This window comes from Amblyomma maculatum, chromosome 10 (genome assembly GCF_055883805.1).
Source record: "Amblyomma maculatum isolate TAMU_Amacu chromosome 10, ASM5588380v1, whole genome shotgun sequence".
Classification (NCBI taxonomy): domain Eukaryota; kingdom Metazoa; phylum Arthropoda; class Arachnida; order Ixodida; family Ixodidae; genus Amblyomma; species Amblyomma maculatum.
Genome location: NC_139353.1, coordinates 5,684,615 through 5,711,902, shown reverse-complemented (window position 1 = coordinate 5,711,902; position 27,288 = coordinate 5,684,615). Strand labels below are relative to the sequence as shown.

At 46.5% G+C, this 27,288-nt stretch overlaps 2 protein-coding genes and 1 non-coding gene across 17 annotated transcripts in view; all 3 read right to left on the bottom strand.

Annotated features, from left to right (window-relative positions):
* LOC146175439 (uncharacterized) overlaps positions 1-5,340 on the bottom strand; it is a 30,045-nt gene extending 24,705 nt beyond the window's left edge. The window contains exons 1-4 of the mRNA XM_084581805.1: positions 5,278-5,340; positions 4,856-4,962; positions 4,610-4,638; positions 4,324-4,429 (exon numbers count right to left, since the gene is read on the bottom strand). Of these exons, the coding sequence (XP_084437931.1) occupies positions 4,324-4,429; positions 4,610-4,638; positions 4,856-4,962; positions 5,278-5,295 (260 nt within the window). The 5' untranslated portion in view covers positions 5,296-5,340. The remainder of the gene's footprint in view (positions 1-4,323; positions 4,430-4,609; positions 4,639-4,855; positions 4,963-5,277) is intronic.
* Positions 4,506-4,575, bottom strand: LOC146175440 (small nucleolar RNA SNORD57). The gene has a single exon (XR_014701642.1). It is a non-coding gene; the product is annotated as a small nucleolar RNA SNORD57 (small nucleolar RNA).
* A 4,280-nt stretch (positions 5,341-9,620) lies between the features above and the next one.
* Positions 9,621-27,288, bottom strand: part of LOC146175438 (MAP/microtubule affinity-regulating kinase 3-like) — a 143,721-nt gene continuing 126,053 nt past the window's right edge. For 10 of the 15 annotated variants that reach the window (XM_084581790.1, XM_084581789.1, XM_084581795.1 and 7 more), the window contains 3 exons: positions 21,551-21,811; positions 16,292-16,345; positions 9,621-12,614 (listed from right to left, as the gene is read on the bottom strand). In XM_084581790.1, coding sequence (XP_084437916.1) covers positions 12,251-12,614; positions 16,292-16,345; positions 21,551-21,811 — 679 coding nt within the window. In that variant the 3' untranslated portion in view covers positions 9,621-12,250. The remainder of the gene's footprint in view (positions 12,615-16,291; positions 16,346-21,550; positions 21,812-27,288) is intronic. The other 5 variants (XM_084581793.1, XM_084581803.1, XM_084581804.1 and 2 more) reach the window with 3 other exon arrangements.

Genomic DNA, 27,288 nt, shown 5'->3' with positions numbered 1-27,288 from the left:
TATTACTTGTTCAACCTACTTTTGCTACCTCTCCTCTCATTTGTTTAACCACGTCTCGTAGTTTCAATTTGCTTTTTCGACCTAGCATGCTAAATATCATGGGTATGCCGTTTCTGCGGGTACCTTCCTTTCTATTATGTACTATTATTTTGCAGTAGTGTCTCTCCATGTCCCTTATTAACTTCTTTGTGTGTCCTCCCGACTTACAAGCACATATCTTTTCATACCAATATGGATGTTGAATCGCAAAGCGAAACCATGGCTAACAGCGCTTTCGCACGTGTTCTGAAGCGGAATGCTGGCCACGGGCCATGTTTTACTGCGGTTTCAAATTGTGACGCATAATCGACGTTCGAAATTTGCCTTTTGAGAACACTGCTTTCGGCAGGATGAGCGAAGAAAAAAAACGAAAAAGAAAAGGTCATTGGCTCGAGCACTAAGGGAAGCCAATCAGACGTTTTGGTCGCGAAAAACTCCTACGCACGTACTATCTGGGCCGTCTCTGGACGTCTGCCAATTCTAGACTAGATGCATGACGTAACTGAATCACCTTATTCCTCTAGCACACAAAAACTCGCTAGTTATAAGTCCAACCCATTGCACTGACATATGTATAGAGACTACAGACCGATGCCAGACGTGCAAGTGTCGCTTTCAACGAGTGCACTCGCGTTTAGCGTCCTTCGCATCGTGTCACACGATGAACTTTAATGACAGTCGCTGCCGAACACACTGGGCGCGAAGCGAGTTTGGTGAACTCGCTACACTTTGTCCGGCAGGCGAGTGTGTAGTCTCACCAGCAGGGCACTGACATATCACTCATACATTTTTAAAAATTAGTGTTTTGAAATGTTTGTCGTAATTTCATTAGTGTTTCTAAAAACGATGCGTATACACTTGATTATAGCTACCCTCGCTCTCAGTGCTTGTGCCAAGGCGTTCGTCTGCTGCTGCACTTCAATGGTATGCGGTATCTCAAGCTGCATCAATGGAGTTATTTGTAACCCAATCTCTAGAAAGTCACCGCTTGAAACAGCAGCATTTCGCGCTCAAGCGCCGGCCGGAGACAACACCGCTTTCCTCCCGCAAGCCACCAGCGCCAAGCAGCACCTTTACGGCGCATCCGGCCTCGCTGTCACCGGCGTCAGAAAAGTGTGCGAGAATTTGTTTTTCCCGCAAATAATAATCCCTGGAGTAAAACAATGTCAGTAATTAATAGGAGTAATTGCTGCGACACAAGCAAATTTCTGCTCACAACACCCTTGCAGTACAAGTATACGCCATCTCCGCTCCTAATTGTGGTCGTCCATTTTAACTGCACTTTTCTCTTATCAGACAGTAAGGTTGACAATAAGGCAGTGCCACGAGTGATCCCATATATCCTCTTAAGCTGGCTATACGAAAGCGCCGCCCACTGACACTTCGATGCGAAGCAAACTATAGGCAACCTGCAGTGGCCAGGCGGCGCTAGTGAAGCGCAGCGTTCAGCGCCGCCAACGGCGGCGCCGAGTAATCTGAGTAGGCCGGCGCGGTCGGGTTGCGTTCGCGTTGTACGGCTGGAAGCATCTAGGCTCTCATTTTCTGCGGTTTTAAGGCAATCGAATGTCCTCAGACCTACTCCCGAAAGCCAATACTGACGAAAGGACACTGCCTGTTCGAGAATGCTCATGTTTAAAACGTGAACGGTGTCGACGTCACCGCGAAGTGCGCGCCGCTCGCGACGGAACACCCGCGCACACAGCTTTGAATTTCGCGTGAGTAGACGGAATTTTTTTTATACGAAATTTATTCTCTCAGGGCATTGGTCGGATATGTGATGAGGAATTAAGAAATAACTAAATGAATGAAAAATGTTGTAAACGTAGCTTTTCATTACCTATTGCGTTCGCACCTCATACCCAAACATCGAAAGTGCAGAGAGAACCTGAGAAGAGATTGATCGCCGTTTCTTCTTTTTTTGTTCTTGCTGTTTGATTACAGCAGCATAATAATTTCCTCGCGGTTTTGCTTTACAGTTTAATACCATGACGAACACGTTTATTCGTGGTGCACCCTTCGACAGTGCCGCGGAAGTTACTGGAGGCATGGTGCGGTACCCGCTACGAATGTCGTGACGATTGCAAGCACTGTGCAGTTGTAGCGTGCGTCATCAAAGAAAACTGTGCGTGCCGGGGGCGGGGAGTAGGGGGCCTCCTACACCGTTGGAAAAATAAAGCTCTTAACAACTGGCATGTATTTTGTACCTCCGTACCTCAATCTTGGGGAAAGCCGGCAGGTAATGCGCAAAGCTTTCGCAAAGGAGGTCGTTAAGAGTTAGAATTTTTTACTGTTGCTGCTAATGATGAAACAGTCTATCGTCTGGGACAAGAGACTCTTGAGTAGCTTGAGCAGTCGGTGAAAGAAATATTTGGCGCGGAACGATAGAACGAAGTTCCATTCTCAGCGTACACAGTATCACGGGCCTCTGCACTCCGCCACTTCGACTTTTTCAGCACCTTAACAACTAATTTACAGATAAATATGCTTATTGAAATCTGTAATTGGAAGTTTTGAAGATATTTTGGCTTTGTGGTTCCGAATAGACAATGCATTAGAAATCCGTTTCACAGATCCACGAGCATTTTTTATTTCGCCTCCGTTGAAATGCGGGTGGAATATGATGCTGCGGCTGCGCGGCTTTGTTGCTTTTCTGGACGTATGCCACTCGATCTTGTACAGCATATACCAGTACACGCCAAATTTTACAGCGCGTACTGAGTAGTGTGCCCCAACCAGCGTGCGACTCCCAGAGTCAGAAGTTTATACCGTTTCTTCCGCTCACGGGCAACAGTCTTATTTTAGCTTCTTGGCGTCTGTACGCCAATGGCCCCATAACAAAACGAATTTCAGTTACATTACTCACTCGCAGCCAATATCTCCTTCTCTCATCATTCTCCCCAGGTTCTCCCAGCAAGCGGTACGCTTAGGTCTCCTTCGTGATTGTGGCAGTCTTTCTCGCCGCCCTTGCGCTTATTTTTATTCTTGTTCACATCCGTAGTAGTCGAAGCATCGCACGGGACCACTGAAGTCACTAAATGAGTAAATCACACTCACTGGGATAACAAAACGCGAACGCAGAAGGAACACAGCGGCCGCAACATATACGGCCAGCCACTACTTGCACCGCGCACTCTGCCGTTCACGGACACTCACGGGCGACACTACAGCGGAAAGCTGGTAGCAGCCGGTGCTGTGAACGCTGCGAACTCGCCTACTTTCGTGATGCTGCGGAAACTGGACCATTTTCGACGTTGTGTATACATCTACACGCCAAGCAAACGCTGTGAAGACGTGAAGCTGCTGCCATACGTGGGTGCTGCGCTGATAGACATTTTAGGCTGCATAGAAGCGCCGTCGGACATGGTTTCATGCTAAAAATGCACGCTGTGTGCACTTTTCGCGTTCGAACACCGGTGACTCCGCTCCATACCTAGGCCGCGCTACCGGAATTTTCTCGGTTAACGATGCAAATTTGCTATAACCGCGGTTAGCAGCGTAACCTGGCGTAACTGTCGCATAAACGAAGCACGGTCTAGTTAACATGCCCGTGCGACATGGCGATGCTTTTTCAGTCAAAACCATGTACTCAAATATTAGCTTGAGGTCTTTGTGTTTGCAATAAAATTGAAGTTTAAGGTATCTCAGTGAAAACTAATTTTCACATAGGGCTGCAGCATCCGCATCGGCACTGCCGTCATTTCAAAATGACACTCGATTTTGCCGTGTGACAGCGAGCATCGAAAGTGTCATTATTCCTATGTAAGTGCACTTCGTGAAAGTGTCACTAAACTTGCCCGTGTGACGGGTCCTTGTTTGCAGTTCGCGCAGTGCACAATCTTTTACCCCCAACAGTATACATACTACGATGGTATGCATTGGAAAATGATTGGAAGTAAGAGATTGCGGTGTAAGAAAGCATACGAATATGCAGGCGCAAAAAGCAAAGATATATACGGAAGGCAGTTCAGGATCAATTACCTCGAAATCAACTGACGTGACGAAACTGCCGCGACCAAACTGCCGCTGCTACCAGCCGGTCAATAAGGTTCCATAAAAAGGGCTGCACACCAAACTAAAGCATGTCAGCTAATCAGCTGCTCCTTCCCGATTACTGCAAAGCAAAAGCACATTCCAGGCCACGGCAAGTAAAGACAAGGTGGACGCGTGTACGTACACATTTCGTCGTGTCCAGGCTTTCAAGTCACACTCGACGAGAAGGAATGAATACTTTATTGCAACATTAATCCAGTAAAGCGCCGCAATACTTGACGATTGCCTACTTACCCCAGTTCGCAGTACACGACTCTTAATAAGCATAGCGCAACAGCAGTGCAGTGACGAAATGATGCTACCAAGCCGGAATAGATCAATCGTTGGCCACGATTCCTGCCTGCAACAATAATGAAGAGCAATGCTGTGACCTGTATCTCGTTCTCCTTCAACAACCTCGTCTATCAAATCATATCCTGTCAGACTCATTAAATCAGTTTTTGCTTCCACGGCAGGTTCAAGTAATAAGATATGTCATCATGCAATTAACCGTTGCTCGCCAGGTGGTAACGACTCTCACCTGTGAACGGCGTCTGATGGCCACTATACCTGAAAAGGAAAAAAGGGCAGGGAGGAGGGGGTAACAGGTGGGATTAATCTTAGACGTTACGCGTAACAGCTCACCGCAACATATCTGTGCAACATCAGCCTCATTAAATCAGTTATTTACTTTCACTGATCGCTCAAGATTCGAGTGTCATCATCAAATTTACGAGAGAGAGGGGAAAAAAAAAGCTATTCAAGAAAAAACAAAAATAAAACGCACCCTGTTGTGCGCTTGGGCACATTGGGGATTGGCAGATTGGCACGTGGGCACATTGATACACACCGGTGACTGCAAATCCGTCGCTGCCCAGCCTGCTCATAACTTACCTGAAAAACAAAACGAGGCATATTATAGCCATAATTTGAATTTGGGAAAAACAGAAGGCAGTTATGAAAACAACGCAAAAAAGAAAAGGAAGCGCGTTGTAATAATCCACAATCCAGGAAAAAAAAAAAGCTTTTAAGAACACGCCTAGGCTTAACTGGCTCAGCCACATCTCGATACGCGTAAGCTTATTATTATTATTACAAGTTACAAGTTAACGAGGCGGTTGCAATAAGAGTGCAATGGGCTAACTAGACCGAAGACATTATTTTTACGTGTAAACACAAAGCTCCGTCGCTTTAACTTCACACACTTACCTTAACCAGCGACAACATACAACACACCACAAACGTCGTACCGTCGCAGCATTGAGCGACTGAGAAAATAATATGGAAAGTAGTGGTCACGTCATATACCTTGGTCACGTGAATCAATGACTGTTCACCACTGGATAGAAGTAACACAAGACAGCCCGTGTAGAGTAACAGGTGGCGCCATCTTTAACCTTTTTGCAAATAAAGCTGGTTGTACTAACTGGTACTAGTACATAATCATAACCACGGTGATCATAACAATAGCCAAACAAAAACATGAAGTGCAACTGCACTAATAACTGAAGAACAGTCCCGCTTCTATCTCATCTTCACTAAATATGTTTGTGCCTGTGTGTTTCTTACGCCCCGTCTTTTTCGCGCAGTTTTACTCGTTCAATTAATATGAACCAACTAGCCCTTCAGAGTGTATTACTAAATATGTGTCCGCCAGTTGCGAAACTGCGCTTCGAACTCAGTTTCCCTTTAATACGAAATTACAGTAGTGGGTTGATTGCTCCCCAGGAAATTCGAATATTACACCAATCACCAATCTCGCGAACTATACAGCTGATTTGGACTCCAGCACACACTGGCGTTCCCGGCAACAAATCCGCGCATGCCATGGCTCGAGGGCTCTACTACCGAGCCGGCGGCAGGGTGGGCTTGGAGCGGGGAGCATAGAGTGTGCCAAATCTTGCACAGAAATTCTGCAGCATTATAGACTCAGTAGACGGGTGGCTGCTGCGCCAGCCCCTACCCTAAATTGCTGGCAGGCCGTCGCCTGGCGTCGTCTTCAGACTGGGACATTCCCACACCCGCTCCTGGTGAGCCATATGCTCCCAGGAGAAAGATCAGAATTCTGTGCAAACTGTGACTCGAGAGGCACCCTCGAACACTTCCTCTGGGACTGCCCCTTTTCTCCCGGGAGGGGTCTAAATCTGACGCCGCAACTCTGGGAGACCATGCTGCGCTGCTCGGACCCTGGGCTCCAGCTAGCCGCAATCCAGCTGGCCTGGGACGCCACCGGCCGACAACGTCTGCCGGCCTGCGTCTGAGGCGGGGCACCCGCCATCCATCCCAAGCGACGGAGGGCCGGAGCCTCTTCATCCGCTGGAATAAATAAAAAGTTCTGCTCTCTCTCTCTCCCTTTTTAGTTCGTCCACGTATCTTTTTTGTGTGTGTGTGTGTGCTTCCAAGTCACAGTTTGCGCCAACACCATACCAACACACCCAGCAACAAGTACACTTTAATATAATCAGTTGCGAAACATTCCGTTGAACCCATGAGCTTTTTATTTTTATTTTTTTCGCTCATGAGCCAGAAAACTGCGGTCCCAGTAGAATAGCATAACCATTTTGGTCCCAGTTCGCCAAAAATTTGGGTTGATGGGTTATCAAAGTGTTTCACTTGAAATGGTTGGTGGCAGTTCGCCAAAAATTTGGGTTGATGGGTTACCAAAGTGTTTCACTTGAAATGGTTGGTGGCCAATGTTACGTTGGTGGTGAGAGAGAGAGTAAACTTTAATTGGTTAACGGAACTGCACTGCGTAGGTGATTTCAGGTCTGCTTCCCGGGCTGCGCTGCTCAGAGACCCGTGTGGGCCAGCTCTGCCTCCCACTCCGCTTGGCTGAGTGCTCGAGTTTGCTCTTCGCAGTTCGATATCATGTGCAGGATGTCCGAAACTTCACCGCAGTGCATAGGTTATTTTTCAATTTCTCGGGTCAGATTTTGGTACTTTGCTAGGTTTTGAGAATGTCTTAGCCTGTATATATTACTCCAGGCTACTGCCTCAAGGCGAGCTTCCACTTTCCACCATGCTCGGCTTTTTGTTTTATTGCGATAGCAATACTACGCCAGGTTTCGAGCCTTCGCGTGGTCCCCAAGTGGTCCCGGCGGAGGCCACGCTTGACGAGACGCTTGAAGAAGAAAAAGGAGAAGACTGGTAACTTACGCCCTCGCGTCATATTCTTAACGGATGAGCTTAAGTGTCCCTAATAATGCAGCACCTTACACTGATAGGGCGTGATAGGGGAATAATGTAGCAGGCAAAAGAGGCTTCCGCCGTAGCTATCGCAATTCAACGAAGGTTAACCAGAATTAAACCACAATTTTTTTTCGTTCAATTTCTATTGAATAAAATGACGAAATGATGACGCGTTTCGTCACTTACGTCATTCTTCTGCTTTTCAACACTGCCTCTTCTAATCACTTTTTTAATGCTTTTTTGCTAACTTGCACCTCAGCTACCATGCCGCAGCTTCATTGGTGATGAAAAAATTTGGATGGCGGACGAAGAATAGCGATAGGATATGGAACGAGATCCCGTGCACGAGAGTTCGCGAGATCTGTCATATTCCGCGAGATGTGTTCTTGTCTAGCGCTCTTGCCATCTGCAATCCCACACTTGGGCTATGGCCCCTGAAAACCATACTTGGGCGCGCAATGGTGTACCTCCCAAACTTTCACTTGCCGGGAAAAGTGCGACACTGCGCCTTTCCCTTCCTTTAAATCAATTATAATTATATGTAACAATGCAACGAACGCCGATAAAAGGCAAACTATAGGAAAAGAAGGGTATACGCTGTTTTTTTTTTTTTTTTGCACAAATCTAAGAACAAATTTATGTTCTAGAAATTAGTCCTGTACTTTTCGCAAATTCTCGGAATGCTTTCACCACAGACTGATTCATTCATATTGCCCCCATTACAGTGCAACTTCGTTAACAAAGATTTTAACTCTGCCAAATATGCCTAGACAGGTATTGTGAAAAGCACAAAAAAACCGGTGCATAAACCGTAGCACTGTTCCAGCCACTTGAGATGTTGGTCGTCATATGTTTGACATGCGAGAGGTACTCAACATAAATTAAGTGATTATTTTGGTCAATTACAGGTCAAAAACCACGAGTACATGACGTAAACTTTGCCCTCTGCTTTTTCCGGTATAAAATTTTATACATCACCCAATTTTTTTCTGGAGGAGTCAATTTCAAAGTATATTTCAAAGCCTGTTTGTGAAAACAATGCCTAAAAACGATTCTGCAAACAAGTACATAATGTTCGAGCATTCAGTGTGTGCAACCAGCACTGTGGCATCCCGAACGACAAAGGCAAACGCAAATAGCAAGCCGCACGCAGCAGCCTTGTCCCCGCTTTGGCAGAGGAAACTTAATCTAGTTACAGCGCATCAGACTCCCAATCCATTTTACTTCATTGCCATTCCTAAATTATTCATTCATTTCAAAATGGTAGACAGCCACTACACAAAACGAGAGAGCAATTTCTGCTGTTTCCAGTCTGCGTTAACAGAATTAGAAAGCCAAAACAGCTCACGTGCACATTTGTTTGCTTGGAGACACGGCTAATGATCCCTTCATCATCATATCTGACACAGACCTTTTCATATCCTACAGTCTATCGGAAAGTAGTGCTGGAAATGACTGAAACCAGATTTAAGATTGTTGCAATTTAGTATCCTGCAGCGACAACAGCCTTTGTGGGCTGGCCCTGCAGCACTAAAAGAACCTGCTGTCCCAACACAGCACTGTCCTCTATGATAGTTGCACACTATATTCAATTTCCCTTGAGTTCGTTACCCTAAACGACCATCAGCTATCCTTTCTTACCCCTACATGACCTGCCCATGCCCCTTTCTCGATTTCCACTAGAATGTCAGTGACGAGTTATTTCTTTGACCCACTCTGCACGCTTCCTATCTCTTAACGTTACCCCTACCATTTTTTCTTTCCAAGTAAAACCCTCTTTGTTAGCCTCCATGTTTCAGCCCCACAGGTAAGTACAGGTAAGATGCAACTGTTGTATACTTTCCTCCCGAGTGATACCAGTAAGTTGCTAGTCATAATCTAGGAGGGCTTGCCAAATGCGCTCCATTCATGGAGGAACGGCTCCATCCCAATCTTGGATTCCTAGATTCCAAGGCAAGGAAAGCGTAGCAGGGGGCAGCAGAAAGTTAGGTGGGCGGATGAGGTTAAGAAGTTCGCAGAGGTCAAGTGGATGCAGCTAGCACAGGACAGGGTTAATTGGAGGAATATGGGAGGTGCCTTCGCCCTGCAGTGGGTATAGTCAGCCTGACGATTATATTCAATTTATAAAATAATTTTTACAGGAATGAGTCTATAAACAATAAAGAACCAAGGTTTCTTTCATCCCCTGGAAATAAGCTCCCAGCAAATTGAAAGAGAGACAAGCCAGTACTTATTCTTCCAGGTGCTGGTTCCAAGCTTCCTGTACAAGAATATATAACACCAATTGACAATGAAATGTTCATTGCTAAATTTCATCACCAGTTATTCTGCTTATGTCAAATGACTGAACTTTGACACAAAAGACAGGTACTGGAAGGACCCTTTATTTGTTTTTAGATAAATTATACACTAGAAACTTCCCTAGCACTTACTCGTGTAATTATGAAAACTCCAGATATTTACACTGAACTAGTTAACCAATTTCCTTGAATGTAAAACAAAATAGAAAGCTGCGCTGCTTACACTGGTCACTCTTTGCGCACCAGCCAAAGAAACACAGACAGGGCGGCAACACATCTATTTACACCTCAACATCACTTTCGTTTTTTATTCTCTGCCGCCCGAGCCTCAGAACCATTTCTCACAAGGAATGGCAAACAAACAAGTCCAGTCTGTGCAGCAGCCTAAGAGGAAAAAAGGTGCGCTGTCGCTTGTTAAAACAAAGAAGGGGGAGGCGGGGAAGGAAAAAGAAATGAAATATGTCAACTCGTTTCAATGCCAACACTGGTACTGCAATTTTGCATGAAATGCAGTTGTCCCCCCTTCCTTCAAAAAAAACTGCTTTCCAACTATTTACAAGGAGGAGTTGTCCAGGAAAGAATGCTGCTTATATATGTACAAGGTGGCTAACAGCAACCAACACATTTAAGTGGCGCAGTTGAACTGATGCGTAAAGACCAGAAGGGAAAAAAATCAGTGGAAAGACAACAAAGCAGAAACGTAAAATGAATAGGGAGGGGGGGACTCCTTGAGCTAAGTAGCCACCTAACAGTGACAGCTCCCTTTGCCTGGGAAAAAAGGGGAGAGAGGAGAAGGGTCAGCCATTGAGACGGAAGCTATGGGTGGCTTCCCTTGGTGCCCAAAATAAAATATAAGCTCCTTCTAAGCAACAGAACTTGCACCTGCCCCTTGCTTCTCCATGCCTCCTCCTCCTGAACCATTTGGATGGGAGTGAACTCAATACTGCTGTTCATGCAGCACCCCCTCTAATGGGGGCTTTGTGGCAGCCAAGTCTCTTTCCTAATAAAACATTTGTGGTGATGACTTGTTCCCGCCTTCTCAAGAGAAGTGCTATGCTCAGTATCGATCCTGGCAGCACACAGGCCCTGATGAAGAGGAGGGAAGGAAAGCTACACGAACAAGTAACAGTGCTCGTGCGCTGTTACTACGTAACAATGCCAGATGCGTGCTTTGCCAGGGTCCAAAAGCAACAACAGAGCAAACAATTCGTGGCATGCACGGTTCCTCCTTGGTGTCTACTTAAAAAAAGATATACAGAGTGAGGCAATGAAGCGCACCCGAATGCTCTCGGTCGCGACACGTTGGCGGGACACTTCCTGCAGAGACATAAGTAACGTCTGCCAAGCACGAAATGCACCTAGCCGTAGTTTACTGTTTTCCTCAGTTCTTCCCACCCCTGTTGTAGAGCTCCCTCCCTACCATCGATAACAGAAACCAGACCAAGGAACCACTCTCACCCATGCTTTAAAAAATGCTGCAATTTTCAGGCTTCCTCTCAGGCTGCTTCGAATGCCAGACACTGGGTGTAAGGGAAATGGCGTGTCTTTTGTAGAATAATGCTATTGTAACGGAGACCTCGTCTTTGATAAGCCTGTTGGAAATGGCTTTCTACAGTTCAGTGGTGCCATTGCCAATGGGTGAAACAAAAATGCAGGCTGAAAAGAAAAACCACAACAATGTGAAATAGCCATTTAGTGGGGCTGCCCACAGCACCATCAGTGTCTTCAGCTTGCAACAATGTGGCGCAAGTTTGTGTATGCGTAGTCGTGTGTAGTATGTGCAGAGAACCTATGCAGGCCAGTGCTGAGCTCCTGTGACCGTGTGGCCCGGTGGTCTCTGTACAGCAAGTGTCCCGAATGTGCGCGCAGTGAACGAACGAAAAGGCTTCCAGCGGCAGGACTTCAGCGCAGAGAGGACAGCCAGAAACTGCTGCTACGCAATCACAAACAACACCCAGTCGCGCACACACCAACTGCTGCTTTCTTATGTACACATACATCCCAGCGGGATTAAAAAAAAAGCCTAAGCAAGAAAAAATACTCAACACACACACACACGCACACGCACACACATTCAGCCTTGAGTCTGCTAACGGAAAAAGATGGGGGGGAAGGATACAGTTCAGTACTTTTTGCCAACGCGACAACTTGACAAGGAGAGTAGAGTGCAGGTATGCCTTTGCACTCCTCCACCTTTACACATTTGTGGGGAGGCAATGGAAAAGGGACTCATTTCTCCCATGGCACCCCGACAAAGGGTTGAACACTGCACTGTTTCGATTCATGCCTGGTCAAGGCAGCACAGGAGCTGGTGGCAAAGCTCGGGATGAGAGGGTACAGCGGAGCTGCCACAAGCCACGGAACATATGCCGTAACACTCGATGCTTGTGGCACACGCTAGCCCCACCTGGTCATCAGGGAGAGAAAATAGAAGCTATATGCATATTCCCTTCCTTGCAGGTGCAAAACAAAATAGAAAAAATAATAAAGTCAAGCAGGAACAGAGCCAGGCTAGGCCCCGCACAAAGTACACCTAGAAGACGTCATCGTCGCAGCGGATGTCTTGCCACAGTTCTGCCGGGCAGCTGGGGTGTGGGAGTGGGGGCCACCCGAGTGCCACTGTGGCACACGAGCCTTGCTCAAGTAGCCAAATCATCAGCAGCAGCAGTACACTACCACGGAGAGGGACAGAGTCACAGTTTGAGCTCATTGGCCACCTTGGAGGCGATGTTCTTGAAGCCGATGGAGGTGCCAGAGATGCGCTTGAAGCGCACCCCGTTGAGCGACAGCCGTGGCAGCTTGCACACCTCTATCTCCCACTGCACCAGCGAGTCCGTGTTGGGGTCGCCATGCACACACAGCAGCAGGAACTTCTCGCGCTGCTCGTAGTCGCAGTTGTTCTTGTCAAGGACTTTGCGAATCTCCTGCATTATCTCGGCGGGGTCCCGCGATGATGTCGTCTTCATGCTCCATGTGAAACGCAGTGACCGGGGCTTCACTTGCTCCTCGTTCATTGTCCTGCACAAAGGGGAGACAACGGGCCGGCGCTCAGCAATGCTGAGAAGCCGGAACCTCATTGCACCTTGAAAGCTTCCACATGAGGAGAACAGAAAAAAAAAAAAAAAAAGAGAGGAAAGCGCAAACAAACTTAGAAACCGCTCAGAGCTTTGCCTTGTATCCTCTCAACTCGCTGCAGTGGCAGCTTAAGGTCCCCATTACTCCCATACCTCGGCACAGAGAGTAGTGCACAGAGAGAAGTAAGTGCACATCCTTGGATGAGAGCTAGTACCTAATCTCAAGTACAATACAGTTCATCAAAAAGAAATGAGTGCTCCTCTGTAAACTGTTGTAGGATGCATTAGTATCACTCTGCTTCTGAACATACTAGGTACTACTATCGTGAGGCTTCTACCGGGGCAATGAATTTTACAGCTTTGCTTTTCTAAAGTGCTGCAACAAACAAGCTGCTAAGTGCCAACTTAATAACCTCCGATATTAGCCAATGACAGCGCCGCATTATTCAGCATGGCAGAAGGAGCTAGAAGTCCAGCATGGTAATGTATCTCAATGCATGAATGACAAGACTTGCTCCGGAAATAGCAATAAGGTCCCTAAGGTTAAAAAGAACAGACACCAAATTTGGCTACATCTTTTCCTCTCGGCATTGATGTACAAAATGTTACTATACATCAATCACCACATGCTATTTACCCAACAACCACTAAACAATTTATACCTCCCTTGCTTGTTTCAACAGCCAAACAAAGGTCCTGTACAGGTGACACGCAGAAGGAAAAGCTACAGTATAATCGCTCCTTGGTTGTTTTCATTCACTGCAATGCTAAAGCGAATCTGCGTTAATAGCCAGAATCGGACCGAAAATATATATAGGCAAGAGAACAAATGCGATTAAAGATTAGTCAAACCCACTTATATAACAATACAGGTTTTAACAATATATCGGATATAACAATGGGCAGCCGCTGCACCGTCAGGTTTGCCACGTGTTCTATGGTAAAATAAACCGCTTATTACAATGGTGTCATATTCATATTATATGATCAGTTATAACAATCAAATATAGTTAGTGAAAGTCGACAATAACGTAGAAATGCGGCGACCACAAAAGCACGCGCATACGCGGAGACGTCGACAATGCTAGTGCAGCGGAAATAAAAAGAAAAAAAGGGAAAAGAAATCGGGACAGAGCGCGTCGAACCAATGCATTGGTCGGGTGCGCCGGGGAAGCTTGCATGCTGCGGAGACGTGGGGGAGGACAGAGTGCTTCCTCACGTGGAGGAAGAGGGAAGGCATAAAGCGCGGCTAGGAATGGCCGTTCTGAGGGAGAGCTTTGAATGCTCCCTCTAAAGACCACCCCGTGGCCTAGGGAACACGCGTCCTCTCTGCCTCTACACGATGGAGCAGCCCATTCTGAGGGTGCGCTGCACTATCCTCCCCCATTTGCTTTATTCAGGCCCCCACTTAGCAGTTACACGTTTTGTGGCAAGCATGCCGGAGTGTTCATACACGTCTTTCTAGCGTGGTTCTCCTAGTGTGCCATCATCATTGCCACTATCTTGCTGGCCCTGGAGGATCCTCCTTCAGGAAGTGCAACACTACTGGCGCAGAAGAGGAAACGAACGGCAATACTATTAAGCGGAAAATTGTATGTGAGCACAACGACATCGTAAAGTGTGCAACGTGATGCGCAAGTAAGGCCTGACTCAACCAGTTGACAGTGTCGACTATCATCCGCAACGCGCTCAAAATTGAGCGCTAAAGCGATGCCAGTGCTGCCCATAAAATGGATGATGGCCGCAAAAGGGTTGAACAAGCAACCTACAAAGGCTTAAAACAGACAGCTCTACCAGTGGTTCTTGAACGCCCGTGCAGCGAACCTGCCGATTAGTGGCACGATTTTAGCAGAGAATGCGAAGCACTTAGCATACCTCCTGCCGACACAGCGACGACCGAACTTTAGTCCACAGTGAGCGGTAGTGACAGCAACGAGTATGGAGTATGTACTTGAGAAATTTTTACATGCAGGCGATACAGTCGCAAAAGATGAAGAGCTGACAGACGAGGCTATCGTCACAGCAGTCACTGGCGCGGAGAACGGCGACAGTAGCGATGACGACGAACCAGAACCTGTGCAGGTTGAGTCTCACCAGGAGGCTTTGAGAATGAGATTTCCTGTGGGACTGTTTTTGCTAATAACCTTCCACTGCACTATGTTCAGCAGATGAATGCCCTGCAGAAAGATGCGGCCAGGTTGCATGAAACAGACAATGCTTACGAATTATAGGTTTCTTCCCGCTACGAAATAAGTTTAAGCTCCCTCGTCCTCATTAACTGTGTAGTTTTAATGTTTTTCTTTTTTCGGCCTAACCAGGTTATAACAATGATATTTCTATGGCACTTCAATATTGTTATAAGTGGGTTTGACTATTCAGAGGTCCCAGATCAACATATAATGCAGTGATTATCATGCTAACTATTCTGCGTAAAGGTAAGTGTAACACAACGAAATTCCCCTAGTGGGATTAATATTTAACGCAGACTTTGCATATGAACCTGCAACCTTCATGCTTGAAACATATTCTTGAATTTTTTTTTTTGTGTGTATGTTTTAAAACAAACTGAAGTACATAAAGAATGTAATGGCCAGGCTACATTAATATTGCCAACTGTTTAACCAAACGCTCAGAACACTGGCTATTGTGCTCTTGTCCCAAGCTTTGCCAAGGTAACTCTTTGCTATGTGCAATACATCAGCAGCTCAAATCTACACATCACGGGAAATCACAAAACGAGAGAGAACATTCACGCGACCTGCAACTGCTGGGGCTAAGTTGACAAGAGTATCAAGTATGTGCCACCAGATTGCTTGGGAAGTAAATAACTTTTTCGCAACTTCCCAATGTCCACAAAGCTTGCGCTCAAAAGTCAATATCACAATCTGCCAAACAGGCAACTTTTGTTGGGCATGCACTCAGCATCATTAGAAACTGATTGCCTGATTTCTACCGCCAATAACACAAAAAAAAAGTAGGATGACAAATTGCTGTCAAACACTGATTAAAGTACTGTCCCTGGAGCATTGGCTATGAAGTGTGAAATGGTAAGCGCACGCCACCAATGTGAACGCCAGACATATTTCCAAGCCATGCCGGCCCCCATGCACAAGCTCATAGCACCATGCATTCGTCACAAGCTTCCCCATTACCGAATGACGTAAGCCAGCAGAAAATAAGTAAGCAAGCAGTAAGAAGAAGCAAGTTACGTAAGGTGGCCAGACAACATAGGATGATGAAAGGAGAGGAGGGTGTGGGGGTAGGAGCACAGCTGTGTCATCCAGGAAGAGAATACAGCAGCTCAATGCATTCAACGCTTCAAGCTGTTACTGCTTCTGCGGATCTCCACTGCTGCCGCCAGAGATGCAATCCGCCACTGGTTCAAAAAGCCTCCACCCCCATTCAGAAAGGGAGATTCAGAAAGGGAGAGAGAGAAAAAAAAGCCGGCACCTCAGAAGCAACAAAACAATGGACAAAACAAAAAAAAAAGGGGGATGCCTTGTTAAGATGCAGTTAACAAGCAGCACAGATAGACTGGACTCCCCCAAGGCAGCGCATGACTAAAAATGCCAACAAAGAAGAAGAAGAAGAAGAAAAAAAAAAAGGAAACACAGGACAAAGAAAAAAAAATGACATATGACGGGCGTGAGGTGTATATACCTTGTCCTAAGCTCTCGTGGCAAAGGTGGTGGAGTAGCATTGTAGCTGGCAGCACTGAAGGAATGGGACCAAAAGAGTCACGGCATCAAAAATTGAGTACAGGATGTGAAAAAAAGTAAAGAATAAAACTGAAAATAATTATCACACATGTGGTGGCAGGGGTGAGTGGGGAAGATGAGGACACTCTGAAAAGGGCCAGGGGGAAGATACAGAGTGAGCGACAGCAAGGGAGTGAGTTTGGAAAGGTACACACACTGGTTGTGAAAAATGCGCATTCTGCAGCCAAAAATAGAAAGGAAGGATATAAAACAGTGAAAGGTCGAACAGACTGTCTCACTGTAAAACCCGCAGCCAATGTACAGGGATAGAAACTATGTTCACAAGTATGGCAATTACAAGTCAGGCTGGGAAATAAATAGATTGAAAGCGCCACGCTCTCAAAAAGTACAGTAAAAGCTTGTTAACTAAACTCCCACTTATTCAAACTGTCAGCACTGTGTCGGCCAACGTTCACGCAAGTCACACCGAAAACTCTTTAAATCAGATGCAACATGTCTGACACCTAGATATGACCGCAGCAGCAAGAGTTCAACTAAATAACCCTTCTCAAACATAAAATGCATGCCACTGAGTTGCCCACACACTACTGATGATGCCTGCAATAACATGCAAGACACATAGCTTCAGTTTTGCTTTTCCAATCTGCGCTAGCCTGTGGCAACTGCAGTTACCGGACACGCATCAGCTAGGCTACTGTGCCGAGCAGTGGGCCATACGATATAAAAATGAGTGCAGCTGTGTGTTTCCCTCACTTCCAGCGGTGTGTTTCTTGCACTGCGGCGAAACTGCATGCTCATCCCGTGCCATTCGTTCTTTGTGCAGTGAAGTCGTCTTGCATGCTACGTAGCCACCTGTGAGTGAAATCCACTACTGTAACACTTTGGAGCAGTTATAAGTGATCGCAGCACTATTTTCATCTCAAAAGCAAGTAAGCACTGCTCAATATTTCACCAAATAAATCTACCATGATGTAAGCGCATCTCGTCAGTTTTTTCCTGGGTCATTCGGCAAACATTTTATCCAGCTCCTTGAAAGTTGCATTAACAAGCTTTTACTGTAGTTAATACATTCAGACCTCAATACTAGAAGAAAAAAAAAAAACAGAAAAAAAAAAACCCAGCAAACAAACAGTTCACTACACGTTAAGGACCAGTTGTATTAGTGAATCCTCACTACAGGCATTGTGAGCTGCCCTCACTAGAAAAGCAAAGCCTGAGCAAGCAGGGTTAAACAGTGCACTTTTTTTTTTGTTTTTTTTTTTTCAGACAAAACAATCTTAGTACGTACAGGAGTGTGTGCTTTTCTTTGTAATACAGCTCTAACTTACTCAAAGCCTTTCAATGAACAGGCTGTCACAAAACTAAGAGACAACTGTGCAGTCAAGCATCTTCGGCTTGGTTTGGTTTGCGGGGTTTAACGTCCCAAAGCAACTCAGGCTATGAGAGATGCCGTAGTGGAGGATTCCGGAAATTTCGACTACCTGGGGTTCTTTAACGTGCACTGACATCGCACAGCACACGGGCGGCTTGCTTTTCGCCTCCATCGAAAAGCGGCCGCCGAGGCCGGGATGCGATCCCGCGCACTTGGGAACAGTAGTCAAGCGCCGTAACCACTGCGCCGCCCCGGCGGGGCGCAAACATTTTCAAATTAAGCTTCGCGGTGAGATCAAACGGCTCGATTATGTTAAACTCGTGCTCTTCAAGCCTGTAATTGAATCTCTATGTAATCACATCTCCTAAACCAGCCACACACGTGCTGCATCTGTAGTCTTGTTAGCTAAAGTGATGTCCTCATAGAAAAAAAAAAAAAAGAAAGATTTTAACTTTTCTGCGAGCTTAAAGCACTGAAACATGCAACAGTGCTTCCATTGCCTAGTGAACTGCACAGCAGTTTCACAAGTCAAGGAAGCAGTTTTTTTTTCTTATACGCAAGCTTCAATTTCCTACTATGTGCACTGATAGTTACAGGAGGTTCTGCAGATTTTGCACCTTCCTTTCCAAATGGCCAGGTTGTGTTTAAGGGGGCAAGACACCAAATTTTAGCTGCGTGTTCACTTTCTGGAATGGTGTGCATGACATTATAGCTAGCATGAACTCCCTGCGTGGACTACATCACAGCATGCAGTAAATAATATTTTGTCTTACTCGAATTCTTTAGTTTCTAACATGAAAAAGTGGCTGTGACGCAAGAGCTGCAGCACGATCGCTGCTTTCTTCATTTTAATGCGTATGAATTATTATACCAGCCTATCCATAAGTTTGCAAGACAAAAAAATGAACAACCAGCGATTACATTGCACACCGTATTTCATCGCATAATGCTTGCACGTTTTTTCGCAGAGAGAAAACTTTATATAATGCAAAAAAGAAAAATAATCTAGAGCTCCCGTGGTTGGGTTCTCAGTCCAGGACTCCCGCGGCCTTTGCTGCCCTGCTGGCCCATTCAACCAGCCAAAGCTGGTCTTTCGACTCCGAACTGGACAGCGCAGCCTCCCACAAAATTGATTGAAGTTGGGGGTGTGATAATTACACGAGGAAAAATTTCGAGCAAATTTTTTGGAGAGCGAAAAGTCTTAGGCACGCTATTGTAAATATAACCAAATTATTACTTTCAAGCTTAACTTACCTTTGTGATAAAGTACAGTGTCACCCAAAGCACAAAGTGCTAAAACATTTTATTTGTCCCACGCAGCTCATCATCCCTCCCCGCGTTTTGTGGTATAATGTTCAGAGCAGACCATACAGTTCTATTCTGGATCAGAGTCCATGTCGACGCTGCAATAACTGTCTCCAGTAACGTACTACGCAGAACTCATCGACGCCGAAGTGCTTGCAGACAGTGCGGTTGCCATGCTATAGCGCGCACAGTATAACCTCGATGTAACAAACTTCAATTTAATGAAATCCCCGATGTAACAAAGTAGTTCTGTTTCTGTAACTTCGGGCACATAGAACACAATGTATTTTTAGCCCCCCTAGAACGAAGTAAATTTCGCCGAACTTTCAATGTAACAAAATTTAGGGCCACATTGGCGTGGCGGCGCAGCAGAGCCGAGCGCACTTATAAATGTGACAACGACGACGATGATACAACGTGGCATATGCTGCGCCATCTGATGTACCAGTGCGCAGGAGACTCAAACATGGTGTTGAGCAACTCCACTAGGCGGCACGAGCATCGGCCCAGTTTAGGCGCCGTGGCGCAGCCTGCAGGCTACCTACCCAGTTTATGCCTATATTTTTTTTTTTTTTTGCGCAGCGCACGTGGGCGTGCAGCGTGTGTGCTTTTGTTTGTTGTCGCATTGTCGCGTGACTGGTGACCTGTCCCTCATCGTCGTCGTGATGCTTGTCAGGCGGCTCCGTTCCAGCATGAGTGGCAAACGAAAAGTGCTCTCTCTAGAAATGAAGGCCAGCATACTGAATGCCGTCGCAAAGGGCAAAAAAAAGAAAGATGTCGCTGCAAAGTTCGCTCTCCACAATTTCGAGCTCCAAGGAATCCATCATCGACTCCTTAAAAAAGAGGACAAGCAGCCAGCGGAAAAGGTTAAGGCAGCGACCTATGAAAAGGTGGATAAAGCCATTTTTAAGCAGTTCGTGTCAACCCGGGCGCAAAACATTCCCATTGGTGGCGCGGTCCTACAACAAAAAGCAAAGGATTTCGCATGCCTGCTTGGTCGCGACGACTTCCAGGCCAGCAGTGGCTGGCTGCATAGGTTTAAGGCTCGATACTCAATCGTTGGCAAAAGCCTGAGTGGTGAGTCATCATCGGCTGACAACAGAATCAGCTGCCTGGATTACTAACGCAGCGCCAGATTTCCTCGAGTGCTACGATCCGGCAGACATCTATAACGCCGACGAAACTGCATTCGTATGAAACTAGTTACCAACTGCTGTGGTGCATTCTATATAAACATCCAGGCAGTCCACCTGGGCCTTAAAAATGACGAAAAAGGGGAAAAAGAAAGGAAGTATGATGCGGTCAAAGCAAATGGAAACAAATGGCAGATATGAGAGAAACAGTGCAGAGGCTATGTGCACAAGCTCAATGGATTGCAAAGTGCCTAAGCTGGAATGGCTTCTCAATGGCAGTGGCCAACTGTTGTGCAAAGGTGACAGTGCAACTTTATAGATAAAACATTTTTCATCTCTGCTATCACTATCACACCTTCCAGTAGAAACCTCAACAGCTTAAACCATGCACTGTCACGTAATCAGATGCCAGAGACATTAGCAGACTAGACTACCGAATAGATGGTAAGTTTAGCAAGGCTTTATTGTCGCACCACTACTGTTGCTGTCAGCAAAAACTTCCTTTGTATTACCTCGCACTTCCTAGAAATAGGCTCAGCGGTAAGGGCTATCAGTCCGTGACCCTTTGCAGCATTATAAATTGTGCGATGCTTTTCACACAGCACTGTGAAATGATCACCCAAAATATGAGGGCCTCTCGCAACACTTTTGCTGTTCACTCTTTGAATGCCAACATGCATGCCATGCCTTCCACAAAACTCTGCACGCAGCTGGCAAGTTTAAGTACTCCACAACCACCTTGACAACAGTCACATCGGACAATGGAAGCATCCACTACACAGATGGGCGTGACGTGTGTGTGTCACTAATCATGGCATGCGCGCCACCTCTTGATCATCAAATTTACTGCAGCTGCCTGTGCCACCTGTGAATGACACAGCCCTGTTTTGCACTTTGACCACTAGGCAGTGACGAACTCTTGCCATAACAGGGCAGAACAAAATCAAAAGCTATAGGAGTGACCCTTCTGGAATGCATAATCCTGGACTGCTAGCAAACCAAGCGTAAGGAAACCTTTCTAACTTCAGACAAGGCGAAAACTGTCGCAAACATTGCTTCAAATGTGATATACATGTACGGGGAACTCCAAATGGCGGCAAAGCTTCGCACAATGAGCCCAGCATGCCCTGTACTGTATACTTGAAGTACTGTATGTAATATGTGCTGTAGTGTACTGAAATTCCACTTTTGCCATTTGTAACACTGTATTTTAGCCCCAATGTTGCTGTCGCTGTTTGTGCACGCATCCATTTTTCTCCCAATGAATAACCATGAGAGCCAACAACCTCTTGGAAATCCGTAACAACACAGTGCCTGCGCACAAAAGACAGGAGCCAAGTGCCCACTCAAATTCAGGGGCAGCAGAGAGAGAGGTTGGGTGTACACGCACCTCTTGCTAAATTTGGAGGAGAGCTTGCTGAAGAAGGACTGGCGTCCTGACACGCTGGACGTGTCCTGCGACTGCTGGGGCAGGCCCGGTCCACCAGAGCCAGGCCCATTGTAGGCGCGGCGCGTCTGGCCGCTGTGAAAGGTGCTGCGGTTCACAGTCCCCCTAGGGAAGGGCCGGTTCGTGTGCGACGGCAGCGGGGACGCCGCCAGGCTGCCTTGCGCCCCGGCCCCGCTCTTGGCCCCTCCTCCACCTCCACCCGCACTGTCACGAGGAGATAGGAAAAAAGACAAGAGAAAGAGGACAGGCACCTCCAGTTAGACACCATCACATACAATTCCTAGTCACAGCAGAGCTGGAGAGAAATGGAACCTCTCCAGAAAGAGGGGATGATATGTCTGTCAGTTCTTAAAGCACCCCCCCCCCCCCCCCCCCTCCTCCTTACCTCCTCCACTAGCATACTGCGGAAACAAAGAAAAAAAATAAAAATCTGGCAGCGTGTTGCGAAAATCCTACTACAGATAATATCCGTGCCTTTACTGCGGAGCACATAGGCCAGTTTACAAATCTTTACAGAATTTAGTGCAATAGTACTAACAAGGAAGGAGACGGTGATAGGATTTCAGCACTACCTTAATAATAAACCGTGCATAGTAAGAGCTTTTTTCCTCCATCGATTTTATGATGTCAAATTTCCGCCTATATCTGCTGTCCCCATCTAGTCATTATTCAGTGCTATCAGGATGAGGCTTCGATCAAGATGAGGCACCATCAGCGGTGGTGTCTGTTCACTGCTTTGATGGTTTCGATTTCATCACACTGCCTCGTGATCATGGCATGACCACAGTGCTCTCGATGCACACGTGAACTAAAAGCAGGTCAATCACACCTGGCACGACGTCGGAACCAAGAAAGCAGCACCCGGCATTTTGCAAGTCTCTTACGGGCCTCTCCAGCTATGCTGGCCATACCCTACGGCCGATCTGTCGATGCATGACAAGCCTTCCTGGGGTTGCACTTTCGAGAAATGTGAGATAACGCAAAATTTTAGAGGTACAAAAAAGGGGGAAAAAAATGTTTCTACGAAAAGATGTCTGCCGTGACACTGCCATGACAATCGTGAAAGCATCAAATATAAGAACACTTCCTGAGTGCACACAATGCGCGGCAGCGCGTGGTGCTAGACGTGAACAAGTGCATGCTAATCGGCAGCTCGTGCACTGCGATCCTGCACCCAAGCTGGAAGTGGCCTATACCGGTTTACAACTACCGGAGGACCATGTGGCTTCCGCGATTGCAGGGGTAGCCCCTCGATTGATTTTGATCCCCCAGAGAAGAATGTTTTTGGAACGTAAGCTGTCGTTGCTTTTTTATTAATTTTTTTTTTTTCACATTTTGCCCGTCTGTATGAAAAAAAATGTGGCTACCTGGCCCAAATGCAATGGCATTCGATGAAAACAACATTAGGTACCAAATGAGTTTGAGGAACTCATTTGAACGCGACTAACGAGGATATGCATTATCTCGACACCAGAGACTCGGTGAGAATATACACCCAAAATAAACTGCAAAAGTGCAGCAGGCACGGACACGGATATAGCGAAATATCGGTTATAGCGAACTAAATACGAACTTTAGTTGGCCACACTTTATTTTTACAGCATTTATTCTTCTATAACGAACCCGAAAACGTGACATCTGCCGCGATATCGGCTGTAACAAGAAATATTTGGTCTACTCGAGGCTCAAAACTGTAGCATAAGAGAAGCAAAATAAATACTGAAAGTCAATTCTCAACTGCCCTTTTCTTTTTTGTTAACGTTTGAAAAAGTTGTAGGAAGTTCAGCCGTCTAGCAAAAAAATTGCGCGTTTGGCTGGTCGCGCCACCTATGAGCAGAGGGCAAAAACTGAAAGCTCGCGTGACGACAAAAGACAAAAGGGTGGCGCTACTTGCCCAGCGGTGAAAGCAAGTGCAGCAACACTGGCAACCACGGCAACTGCAAGACGGTGACGGCGGTGGCGAGCCCGCATTACCACACCCCTTCATTGAGCAGCAGCCTAAATGGCAACGAAGAGAAAGGCGATCTCGCTCGAGACGAAGCTTCAGATATTGAGAGCTGTGGATTGTGGCCGCAAGAAAAAGGATGTTGCATCGGAATTCAACGTTCCACCAAGTATGTTGTCCACCATTTAGGCTGCAAGAAAGAAGATTGAGGGCAACATCGAGGACGCCATAAAAGCTGGCCGTAAGAGAGTTAGGCCTTGCCATTACCCGGACGTGGAAGCGGCTTTGTTTTCGTGGTTTAAAGATGTAAGAGCACGAAATTTGCCAGTATCAGGATCACTCCTTCAAGTGAAGGCCTACAGCCTGGCCTGCGTACTGGGACATGATAGCTATTCCGTGCAAGCAGCGGTTGGCTACAACGTTTCAAACCCCGCTGGGGTGGCGCAGTGGTTACGGCGCTCTACTACTGTTCCCAAGGACGCGCGATCGAATCCTGGCCTCAGCGGCCGCTTTTCGATGGAGGCGAAAAGCAAGGCGTCCGTGTGCTGAGCGATGTCAGTGACCGTTAAAGAACCCCAGGTGGTCTAAATTTCTGGAGTCCTCCACTACAGCATCTCTCATAGCCTGGGTCGCTTTGGGACGTTAAATCCCACAAACCAACCAACAATGTTTCAAAGATAGGCACGAGATCGCATTCCACACTTTGTCTGGCGAAGGTTTTGCTGTTGATGCGGAGTCGTGTGATAAGTGGCTGGAGAACTTTCGACCTCTGCTCCAGCAATACGACGAGCGCAATGTATACAACGTGGACGAAACCGGTGTGTTCTTCAAGTTGTTGCCAGAGCGGTCGCTGGCAGTCAAGAACGAAACCTGCCATGGAGGCAAAAAGAACAAAGACCGGGTGATGGTTGTCGTTGCCGTGAACATGGACGACTCAGACAAAAGTCGGCTCACTGTCATTGGCAAGTCTGCACGTCCGAGGTGCCTGAAAGGCGTACGGAATTTGAGAGTTGAGTATGTTTCCAACAAAAAAAGCCTGGATGACATCCAAACTTTTCGAAGACTGGCTCAGAGCTTTCGACGAGGACATGGAGAGGCAGCAGGGGAAGGTCCTTTTACTCTTGGACAATTGTTCTGCACACAAAGTCTCTATCGTGCTGAAGGCAGTTCGTTTGGTGTTTCTGCCATCAAACGCAACTTCAGCTTTGCAGCCATTGAACAAGGGCATTATCTGTTCGCTCAAGTGCTATTACTGGAAGCGTTTGGTGATGCGGCTGGTTTTCGATATTGATCGACGCAAGTCAACAACCATAAACATGAAGACGATGCTCAAAATGTTGTATGGATCATGGAATGAGGTGACGCAGTCCACAATAAGGAACTGTTTTGCCTACCGTTGAAGACGCAAGTTCAGCCCGAAAACCTGGTAGAGCTGGACAGAACTTGGGATCGACTGGCACTCCCAGGCATCGCATTTGGTGATTTCATTTCGGCCGATGAAAACTTGGCCATGGCGCCGGAGCTGACGGATCAGAAAATTGTGGATCGCGCCGTGTTGCCTGAGGATAACAGCAGCAGCGATAGCGAAAGTGACGAAGGCGAACGGGATGAACCACCGATAAGCAGTGCGGACGCCGCGGACATAGCCAGGAGGCCGAGAGGCTATTTGGAAAAGATCCCTATGGCCAAAACTGCTGAAATAGAAAAGGCCCTCAACGTGCGTGGACGTTGTGGAAAACTTCATTCTGCGGAATGCTGCGAAAAGCCACCAGACGAAGATAACATCATTCTTCAAATAAATGAACGCAGATCCGTTTTGGCAAACAAACTTTGTCCTGTTGTATTCCTACTCCCATATTCCGGTCTATTTTGTTTGAAATGCCACAAGAAGACAGGTAAGGATTACTTCGTTTATAGTGGGTTCGAAGCCAAGAATAACGCATTTTAGTATATCTTAAATATTCACGCGAGCCAAATTGTGGATTTGTCAGCCGATATTTACGTCTACTGTTACAACGAATATCGGATATAATGAACTAATTTACGGTTCCGATGCTACTTCGTTGTAACGAGGTTCAACTGTACTATTTTGCATCTACAAATTTGTAGCTAGTTATTAAATTATGTGAAACATGCCAAAAAGCAACGCGAAAAAAAAAAAGAAAAACGAAAATAACTACACGCTCGTTACCAGCCAGCCAGCCACTGCACTCAGCCCAGGTGGCAATGGCCGCGGCTGCCGCAGTCCTTCAGCACAGGCACAGCAGTTCCCTTTCGCCATTGTCAGAAAAACATGTTAAAATCTGTTGATCTTAAAATATTATGCGGTTGGATAAATGAATCTCAAAAACTACCTTTACTGAGGATCGTTGATAAGTAACCAGAGCGATTTTCTGCTCACAGCCCCGTAGCAGCTGCAGTGCAGGTGTGAGGCAGCTCATCCGATCTCGTGCTCCGATGCTAATGCGTCGCCGAAATTACACCTTACGCTTACTGTCAGAAAATTTATGACACAATTGAAATTATAGTAAGGCAGTTCCACAAATAGGCAATTGACTATTTCCAAAGCGTCATCCGCTGTGGCTTCGATGCGAAACCGTTTAGACCTAGTGACAACCAGGGCGTAGCGCACAGCCAGAGCGCCATCGTCCACCGCTCTCGCGGGCAGCACCGTTTTGGTAAGGTCGCGGGATCCGATGCGGCAAGAGATGCAATTTTTTGTTGTCTGCTTTCTTGATGAGGCTGGGGTCCGGAATTTTTCGACGGGCATTTATGCCAAGCTAGCAAACGATCTTGCGATGACGCGACTAGAAGGAGCTGTGGTGCGCTCCAGCGCCGGGCAATACTCAAGATTCTACAAAAACGTTGTCGGTCGTCAATACATTAGATGCTGCCTATTTTACATGTTGCACTTGGAGTGTGCAAAGTGTACGTTGTTGACACAATTCTTCCGCTTTTTACACCCAGGAACTGACGCGTGCATGTTCACTACCCTTTCGTAAACGAACGCAACCGGCGCAGTCGCTAACTTCGTAATGGGTAGTCGTAATCAACAGGTTGGTTACGAGTCATGCAATACATGAATATGAATTTAATGACTGCTTTCGTTGACAGCGGTCATCATTTTCGCGACATATTGACGGCGCACCAACATTTGTGTATCTATCACAATTGCAGTCATTTGCGAATGACATTAATTTCCCGTGTGGCATGGGTATTAAGCTTACAGTACTGCTAGGAAGTTTTGTTCTATTTGTTCACGCACAATGCTGCCGAAAGATGACTATCATTTTCTTCATAGCATGAAATACGCCCAGACTTATGTCATAGCAGCCACACGCAGCTGTTTCTACATGGTCTAGATTGTTGTAGTTTCCTTTCAGTCGTTTCTTGTAACTTCCTCACCAGCCTTAACTGTGCCACCAATAAGATAGGCTGATGACTACCAAATAATTTTTCTGCCGTTGATGCCGCTGAGTTGCTTATTCCTCATACCAGTAAAGTTCCTTTAAGAATCCTTTTGTTCTCTTCCTGTGCGCTGTACTGTTGTCACGATTATGTGACAATATACATAGCACTGAGGCACCTGGAACGCTGTGTAGTCACCCTCACCATCCCCCAAAACAAAGGCTGAACTCCCCTGCATTGTTATCACAATAAAAACAATGATAAAAATAAAACTGAGTTATGTGCACGGCCTTCCCTACCCTGCAACATCCGGCTGCCCACTTTGTTG